The sequence below is a fragment of the Penaeus vannamei genome, chromosome 36 (genome assembly GCF_042767895.1).
Source record: "Penaeus vannamei isolate JL-2024 chromosome 36, ASM4276789v1, whole genome shotgun sequence".
NCBI classification, from domain to species: domain Eukaryota; kingdom Metazoa; phylum Arthropoda; class Malacostraca; order Decapoda; family Penaeidae; genus Penaeus; species Penaeus vannamei.
Genome location: NC_091584.1, coordinates 21542511 through 21552510, shown reverse-complemented (window position 1 = coordinate 21552510; position 10000 = coordinate 21542511). Strand labels below are relative to the sequence as shown.

Below are 10000 nucleotides of genomic sequence, written 5' to 3'. Positions count from 1 at the left end.
GTTCCTTGGGCGACTTGGCAGTCTGCCTTTTAGGTTCCTTGGCCTTGGCCATTCTTTTTTTTTAATTTTTTCGTTTTACTTTCTTTTCTTTTTTCTCTTTTAGATCTCCCTCCCCCCCACGGCGGGCAGCGCCCCCTGGACGGCGAAGCGGCTGTGCCTTGCCATGATCACCGGCACCTGCGTTTGCCACCTTGGGCGTCGTCCTCGCAAGGTCGCTTGCACGCTTCGCTTCGGCCGTCCAAACGGGGGCGCTTGTCTGGCTGCTCTTAGGCGTCCTCCTCTCGAGGGCGCTTGCTGGGTGTGACCCGGGCAAGGAAGCATGGCAGTTCGAGGCAGACGCCTCGTGCCTGGCCAAGCGAAACTAGCTCATCATGCTCGAGGTCGAGCAGCATGTATTGAAGGGCCTTCGCGCTCGGCAAGATGAGCTGGTATTCCCCGCTCGTGACCTTGGTGCTGAACTCGCCCGTCGAGAGTGACCAGGGGGCGGTGCCCATGCACTCCCGGACGAAGGTAGAGGACACAACTGGGATACAGCGGCCAGCACAGAAGAGGGTCAGTGCAGAGGCCTCCAGCTGGCTCATCCGGCTCTGCCAGGTCGAGTGCAAGAGAGCCGCGACCTCGTCGGACGTCTCCGGAGGACACCAACCTAAAGGTGTCCCCTTGTTTTTTTTTTCCTTTTTCATTTTTTTCTTCTTTTCCCTATTTTCCTCCCTCTCCCGCCTCTTCCTCTACTTCGCCACCTACACTTGATGGTGCTTTTCCTCTTTCTCCCTCCTCTTCCTCTCCTTCACCCCCTCCCTTTTCCTTTCCCTTTCCTCCCTCTCCCTCTCCTTCACCTCCTCCTTTTTCCTTTCCCTTTCCTCCTTCTCCCGCTTCCCCCTCTCCTTCACCTCCTCCCTTTTCCTTTCCCTTTCCTCCTTTTCCCTCTGCTTCACCTCCTCCCTTTTTCTTTCCCTTTCCTCCTTTTCCCTCTGCTTCACCTCCTCCCTTTTTCTTTCCCTTTCCTCCTTCTCCCGCTTCTCCCTTTCCTTCACCTCATCCCTTCTCCTTTCCCTTTCCTCCTTCTCCCTCTCCTTCAACTCTTCCCTTTTCCGTTCCCTCTCCTCCTTCTCCAGCATCTTTCTCTACTTGGCCGCCTAAACTATTTTTTCTTTTTCCTACTTCCTCACCCTTATCTCTTCCATCCTCTGTTCCCTTGCCTCCTTCATCTACGCTACCTTCAGATCCTTCTCGATCCTCTTCATCTCCCTTGCTTCCTCCCTTTATCTTTCGTGCTCTTTCTCCCAGAGCACTTTGAGCTGCGCGGTGACCCGCTTCACCCTCGCCTCCTCCTACTCGTCTGTCTCCAGGAGGAAGTGAGGACCGAGGCTGAAGCCGAGTGTGGCCAAAGACCATTGCTCTAAAGCGAGCTCTGCCAAGGAGGGGACGTGGGGGGCCATGCCTCCTGCATGGGCGGGCTTGAGGGCCTGCGCATTGGGTAGTCGGCTTTGTGGCGCAGAACGTGTGTGCGGAACGTGGGTGTAAGTGCTTGTGCGTATGTGAAGGGAAGGGTAGGAGTTTGTGAGGGGGATGTGGGTGTGTCTGTGTGTGCTTGTATGTGTACGTGTGTGTTGGTGGAGTGTGTGTTGTGGGGGATGTGTGTGTGCGTGTGTTGGGGTGTGTATGAGTTGGGGGGAAGGGTGGGTGTGTGTGTGTCTGTGTGTATTTGTGTGTTTTTGTTTATGTCTGTGTACTTTTGTGTGTGTCTGTGCGTCCTTTTTGTGTGGGCGTGTGTGTGTGTGTGTGTGTACTTGTGTGTGTGGGTGTTTGTGTGTGTGTGTGTGTGTGTGTGTGTGTGTGTGTGTGTGTATGAGTTGGGGGGAAGGGTGTGTCGGTGTGTAGTGTGTATATGGGCGTGTGTCTGAGAGAGAGAGAGAGAGAGAGAGAGAGAGAGAGAGAGAGAGAGAGAGAGAGAGAGAGAGAGAGAGAGAGAGAGAGAGAGAGAGAGAGAGAGAGAGAGTCATTGTAATGGCTGAATATGTACTGCCTTAGCTATAAACATTTGTCTCTTTTTCTCTTATAAATTTCATACTAATATTGCCCAGTACCGGCCAGTATTTAGTATTAAATTTATGAGAAAAAGAGATAAATAATGCGTTTATAGCTACCGGGCAGTACATTGATTAGCAACGGGCAGAACCGGGCGATACCGGGCAGTATTTTATATGAAATTTATAAGGAAAAAAAAGAATGCGGTTATAGCTACTGGGCGGTACCGGGCAGTACCAGGCAGCATTTAGTAATTTATGAGAAAAAGAGACAAATAACGCACTTATAGCTACCGGGCAGTAGGTTTATCATCAGGCTTATACTACCTGGTACTGCCCGGTCGCCTACCCTAAGAAAACACGCTCTTTGATAAAAGCTATCGAACGAGTGGTCAACCATCTATTTCCGTTATCGAGATGTTTTGTTTAAATTTGTGGTACCTTTGTATGTATGTACATCTGTATATACGTCCCAACAAGGGTCGGGAGGGACCCCCCTTGTATCTCGGCTTCTCGTGGGCAGATTCCAATGAACCTTACTACTCTTGAACACTGTCCCGACTAGGTTCACATTCCAAAGTTTCATGTTCCTATCTAGTCTGGAACCCTCTTTTTCTAGAACGCTCAAAACCCGCGCTTTGGCACGAACGTGTGTCTGCGCTGCCCCGGCTTCAGATGGACGCTCGGATCGGACTTTTCGTAGGTTTTTGCTCTAAGGCTATTTGTTTGCGGGTGGAGATGAGTGGGTCTGAGTTGATTGGAGTGGATTGGGTGAATTTCAGGGGGAATGGGGGGAGGGGGGAGGGGGGAGGAGGTTTGGGTTTGGGCCCCGGGGCACTGGCCAGTGCAGTGACATATATATATATATATATATATATATATATATATATATATATATATATATATATATATATATATATTTATATATATATATGTATATGCATATATAAATATATATATATATATATATATATATATATATATATATATATATATACATATATATATATATATATATATATATATATATATATATATATATATGCATGTATGTGTGAATATATATATATATATATATATATATATATATATATATATATATATATATATATATATATATATATATGTATATATATATATATATATATATATATATATATATATATATATATATATATATATATATATATATATATGTATGTATATATATATGCATGTATGTGTGTGAATATATATATATATATATATATATATATATATATATATATATATATATATACATATACATATATATGCATCACTATTATTACTCTTTATCACCATTATCTCAATAAGGATGGCTATTACAAATAACCAAAGGAAAAATAATTATGTGTCCTCCGGGAGTCGAACCCGGTATTCCCGTTTAAGAGGCGGCTGCGTTAACCGTTACACCACAAACATTTCATAATGATATGAGTAGAAGAAATAATTAACCATAATTTTTTTGGGGTTTGTAATTTAAATATATCTTATAAGATTATTTGTTTACTTGTTTATTTATCTATTTTCCTTTGTAATTCTATTCCTTCCCGTAATTTTGTTAAATAATGATATTGGAAGCAGGCGGTGGTGATGCTAGGACTACCGGTGGCTCAGGATGTGACGGCGGGGGTGTGGTGTTGGGTGGTGATGCTAGGACTACCGGTGGCTCAGGATGTGACGGCGGGGGTGTGGTGTTGGGTGGTGATGCTAGGACTACCGGTGGCTCAGGATGTGACGGCGGGGGTGTGGTGTTGGGTGGTGATGCTAGGGCTGCCGGTGGGTCAGGATGTGACGGCGGGGGTGTGGTGTTGGGTGGTGATGCTAGGGCTGCCGGTGGGTCAGAATGTGACGGCGGGGGTGTGGTGTTGGGTGGTGATGCTAGGGCTGCCGGTGGGTCAGGATGTGACGGCGGGGGTGTGGTGTTGGGTGGTGATGCTAGGACTACCGGTGGCTCAGGATGTGCCGGCGGGGGTGCGGTGTTGGGTGGTGACGCTAGGCCTACCGGTGGCCCAGGATGTGACGGCGGGGGTGTGGTGCTGGGTAGTGATGCTAGGACTACCGGTGGCTCAGGATGTGACGGCGGGGGTGTGGTGTTGGGTGGTGATGCTAGGGCTACCGGTGGCTCAGGATGTGACGGCGGGGGTGTGGTGTTGGGTGGTGATGCTAGGGCTGCCGGTGGGTCAGAATGTGACGGCGGGGGTGTGGTGTTGGGTGGTGATGCTAGGGCTGCCGGTGGGTCAGGGTGTGTCGGCGGGGGTGTGGTGTTGGGTGGTGATGCTAGGGCTTCCGGTGGGTCAGCATGTGACGGCGGGGGTGTGGTGTTGGGTGGTGATGCTAGGGCTACCGGTGGCTCAGGATGTGACGGCGGGGGTGTGGTGTTGGGTGGTGATGCTAGGGCTGCCGGTGGGTCAGGATGTGACGGCGGGGGTGTGGTGTTGGGTGGTGATGCTAGGGCTACCGGTGGGTCAGGATGTGACGGCGGGGTTGTGGTGTTGGGTGGTGATGCTAGGGCTACCGGTGGGTCAGGATGTGACGGCGGGGCTGTGGTGTTGGGTGGTGATGCTAGGGCTACCGGTGGGTCAGGATGTGACGACGGGGGTGTGGTGTTGGGTGGTGATGCTAGGGCTACCGGTGGGTCAGGATGTGACAGCGGGGGTGTGGTGTTGGGTGGTGATGCTAGGGCTACCGGTGGGTCAGGATGTGACGGCGGGGGTGTGGTGTTGGGTGGTGATGCTAGGGCTACCGGTGGGTCAGGATGTGACGACGGGGGTGTGGTGTTGGGTGGTGATGCTAGGGGTACCGGTGGCTCAGGATGTGACGGCGGGGGTGTGGTGTTGGGTGGTGATGTTAGGGCTACCGGTGGGTCAGGATGTGACGGCGGGGGTGTGGTGTTGGGTGGTGATGCTAGGGCTGCCGGTGGGTCAGGATGTGACGGCGGGGGTGTGGTGTTGGGTGGTGATGCTAGGGCTACCGGTGGCTCAGGATGTGACGGGGGGGGTGTGGTGTTGGGTGGTGATGCTAGGGCTAGCGGTGGGTCAGGATGTGACGACGGGGGTGTGGTGTTGGGTGGTGATGCTAGGGGTACCGGTGGGTCAGGATGTGACGGCGGGGGTGTGGTGTTGGGTGGTGATGCTAGGGCTACCGGTGGCTCAGGATGTGACGGCGGGGGTGTGGTATTGGGTGGTGATGCTTCCGCAGCCGGTGGGTCAGGATGCGACGGCGGGGGTGTGGTGTTGGGTGGTGATGCTAGGGCTACCGGTGGCTCAGGATGTGACGGCGGGGGTGTGGTGTTGGGTGGTGATGCTAGGGCTACCGGTGGCTCAGGATGTGACGGCGGGGGTGTGGTGTTGGGTGGTGATGCTAGGGCTACCGGTGGGTCAGGATGTGACGGCGGGGGTGTGGTGTTGGGTGGTGATGCTAGGGCTACCGGTGGGTCAGGATGTGACGGCGGGGGTGTGGTGTTGGGTGGTGATGCTAGGGCTACCGGTGGGTCAGGATGTGACGGCGAGGGTGTGGTGTTGGGTGGTGATGCTAGGGCTACCGGTGGGTCAGGATGTGACGGCGGGGGTGTGGTGTTGGGTGGTGATGCTAGGGCTGCCGGTGGCTCAGGATATGAAGGTGGTGGTGATGCTACGGCAACCTATGGCTCATGATGTGAAGGTGGTGGTGGTGATGCTAGGGCTACCGGTGGCTCAGGATGTGAAGGTGATGGTGGTGGTGATGGTGGTGATGCTAGGGCTACCGGTGGCTCAGGATGTGAAGGTGATGGTGGTGGTGATGGTGGTGATGCTAGGGCTACCGGTGGCTCAGGATGTGAAGGTGATGGTGGTGGTGATGGTGGTGATGCTAAGGCTACCGGTGGCTCAGGATGTGAAGGTGATGGTGGTGATGCTAGGGCTACCGGTGGCTCAGGATGTGACGGCGGGGGTGTGGTGTTGGGTGGTGATGCTAGGGCTACCGGTGGCTCAGGATATGAAGGAGGTGGTAATGATGGGTGGTGGTGATGTTAGGGCTACCGGTGACTCAGGATGTAGTGGTGGTGGTGATGCTAGGCCTACCGGTGGCTCAGGATATGAAGGAGGTGGTAATGATGGGTGGTGGTGATGTTAGGGCTACCGGTGACTCAGGATGTGGTGGTGATGCTAGGCCTACCGGTGGCTCAGGATATGAAGGAGGTGGTAATGATGGGTGGTGGTGATGTTAGGGCTACCGGTGACTCAGGATGTGAATTTGGTAGTGGTGATGCTAGGTGTTTAGTGGCGTGCTAGGGCCTTTTTCAGTCAATATTTTCATTATATTATTGTCTTCATCAATATATAGGTTGTGATGTATTTTATTACGAATAAGAACATTCGCAATGATATAGGCTTAGTGTTAAAGAGCCCTGATTGACAAGCCATTCGTGTCTCAATCCCTTGTAGTTTTTTTTTTGTTTTGTTTTAAGGACGAAAGTTACCCAGACTAGATTATAATATTTCCGTTGGTGAGAAACATTTTGATTATCAATATTGTTTATTTCAGGAAAAGATGATAGTCATGATACATCTAATACATCTTGCAAAATCTCAATCTTTCTCTCTCTTTATATAAATGTATGTATATCTCATTTTCTCGTTTTCTTTATCTGTTTCTGTATCTCTTTCTCTGCCTGGCGCTTCTCTCTCTACGCCCCTCTCCTCTCTCTCTCTTTCTGCACCTCTCTCTCTCTACCTGTGTGAATGTGCCATTCTTTGCTTACGATAAATAGAAACTGTTTACTTTTATTTCCAATATCATTGTGTCCATTTCAGCAAAATGAATTTCTGTTTGGGGGGTGTTTTCAATTCAATCCCCCTCTTTCTCTACATCTCTTTTTCTTTCCGCTCATCTCTCTCTCTCTCTCTCTCTCTCTCTCTCTCTCTCTCTCTCTCTCTCTCTCTCTCTCTCTCTCTCTACCTACCTAACTACCTTCTTCTTTCTGTCTCTTTCACTCTCTCCACATTTCTTGCTGATATAACTATAGTTAACATGCATTTGATATGTTTGTTACTTATTTAACCACGTTTTCACGATGATTATCTTCCATTGTCCTATGTCACCATGCAAGTAGTAGAATTATCTTAAAGTCAAGGCCAACGGATAAAAGCATGAGAGAGAGAGAGAACGAGAGAGATAGAGATAGATATATAGATGGATAGATAGATAAATAGATAAATAGATAGATAGATAGATAGAGAGAGAGAGAGAGGGGCGATTCAATATTATTGTTGTCAATGATGTATGTATATTCTATATTGATGTTGCTTTGATTACTTTCATTGCTATAGTAACAGATACATAGTCTAAAACTATTACATAATATTATCATTGGTACTTTGTCTTATTATCAGAATCCTTATTATGAGCTTTGTGATTTCCTTGTTAGTATCAGTATCATTATCATTGCATTATCTTTTTCATCATTAGTCGTAGTATTAGTGGCATTTGTTTATCGCCATAACAGTCGTTGTCATTATAAAAACAAACATATGCGGGGGTAACCTAATCCGAGAGAGCTTGCTTCCAAAATCATCATTTAACAAAATTACAGGAAGGAATAGAATTACAAAGGAAAACAGATAAATAAACTAGTAAACAAATAACCTTATATATTTAAATTCCCCAACCCCCCAAAATTATATTTAATTATTTCTTCTACGCTTCACCTTTATCATCTCTGCGGTGTAACGGTTAACGCAGCCGCCTGTGGAACGAGAATACCGGGTTCGACTCCCGGCGGAGACATACGAAATTACTTTTCCTTTGGTAATTTGTAATAGCCATCCTTATTCAGATAACGGTGATAAAGAGTAATAATAGTGATATTAATAATAATTTTCAGACAAAAAACAAAAACAACGAAAGGAAAAATAATGATATAACGATGATAACCTAACGGCAGGAGCAGTGATGATAATGATTCTAAATGACATTGATGGCAATAACAAAGGTGATAATCATAGATGAATTGGCAATAACATGATATAAAAAGATATGTGAATACTTACAAATCTTTTCGGGTTCCCTTTTTTCCTGTTTCTCTTCATGATAATGCTTATAATAACTAAAATGGATAAAAACTACTAGTTATACGCAATGATTTTGATATTAATCAAGATAATAATAATGATTATAAGATAAGAGAGAGAGGGAGAAAGAGAGAGAGAGAGAGAGAGAGAGAGAGAGAGAGAGAGAGAGAGAGAGAGAGAGAGAGAGAGAGAGAGAGAGAGAGAGAGAGAGAGAGGTTATCAATCTCATATGCATATCTTATATTATTGTTGATTCGATTACTCATAATACTATGGTAACAATACAATTATCTATTCTTAAATCTTATATTTTCTTTTATCATGTTTTTCCTTCATTTCATTTTTATAATCTATTTCGTAATTATTGTTGTTATTGTGATAAATACTCTCGTTACCATCATAGTTATGATCAACATTATCCTTTTCTTATCGGTAACAAAATCATCATTATCACTGTTATATATTTTTTTGTCATTGTTGAATAGGATATGAGATATAGGCTTAAAGAACCCTGTGTAATTGACTGACAAGCGAGTCATTCGTGTCTAAATCCCTTGTAGTTGCTGTAGTAATGCTTTTTGTCGTTTGTTTTGAGGACGAAAGTTACCTAGACTAGATTATAGTATTTCCATTGGTGAGAAATATGTTGATCATCAATATCTTTTTATTTCAGAAAAAAAATATGATAGTCGTGATGCATCTACCTCTTTCAAACTCAAATTTTCTCTCTCTTTATATAAATATATGTATATCTCATTTTCTCGTTTTCTTTATCTGTTTCTGTATCTCGTTCTCTGCTTTTCTCTGGCGTATTAGGACCTGGAAAGGATTGGTGATCATCCTACAGAAAAAATTAGGTTTATGTGAACGGATTACGATGATAATGATAACACCAATAATAACGAAATTAAAATCAGAAACAGTGATAACAATTATAGTTCCAATGATGTTGATAGTAATATTGATAATAGTAATAATAATGTTTGTATAATTTGGACCGTTCTGTGATGAAAGAAATTATAACAGACATTAAATTTTCCCTTTGGATGTCTCATGTTTAAAGTACAACAGTTTCCAACTTTATTAAAGAGTAAAATGACAGAATCAAAAAGGGACAAGTCACACGAGTCTATTTTTGAGACTAAATGTATATTTCTCAGGCCAAGGATGTTAACCTAGAGAAAAATTAGGTTAACACAACCATATTGAATGATAATGAGAATGATAATTACAACAGTAAGACAATAAGAAATATAATGAAATAAGCATAAACAGTAATAATGAGAGTAATAGTATTGACAGCGGTATTAATAATGATATTAATAACATAAAGTTGGCTATCATGATTATCATATCTTAAATGGGATATTTGGACCCTCCTCCGTCCCCCTCCCCCTCCCTCTCCCCCAACACTCCTAAAACGGATCTGTACGTAATTCAGAGATTTCTTGAGAATGATACGACTGTAAAAACTACAAGAACCATATTGAATTCATCGTACAGTAGGTCTTTTTTTTTGTTAACAAAATTGCCATCAGGTAGTAGGAAAGGTCACATTGCCGACTGGGATAAATAGATTAACTTAGTGATAGCGATAATATGACTGTGAGACACTTCACTAAAGAGAACTTATTATTAAGTTCTCACACAATATTCCCGAGTAAGTTACATGCGATGTTATGTAAATTATTTTGATTCTTTATTTGCTTATTTTTGTGATAACTGCACACCAAATTATAAACATTTTAAAAAGATAAGTTAAAAAAGGTATCTTCACAGGGCATCACACCGTCCACTCGGCTTGACTGGGAATCGAACGCGGGACCTCGGAGTCGAAGTCACGCGCCGTACCATATAATAAACAAAATTTATTTAAAAATCTTACCTGTTCTTTCCATGTAT

The 10000-nt window shown here is 45.0% G+C and overlaps 1 protein-coding gene across 1 annotated transcript in view; it reads right to left on the bottom strand.

The window, feature by feature from the left end:
• Positions 1–266: 266 nt before the first annotated feature.
• Positions 267–10000, bottom strand: part of LOC138859492 (uncharacterized) — a 10314-nt gene continuing 580 nt past the window's right edge. The window contains exons 3-5 of the mRNA XM_070114917.1: positions 3769–5691; positions 1170–1368; positions 267–646 (exon numbers count right to left, since the gene is read on the bottom strand). Coding sequence (XP_069971018.1) covers positions 267–646; positions 1170–1368; positions 3769–5691 — 2502 coding nt within the window. The remainder of the gene's footprint in view (positions 647–1169; positions 1369–3768; positions 5692–10000) is intronic.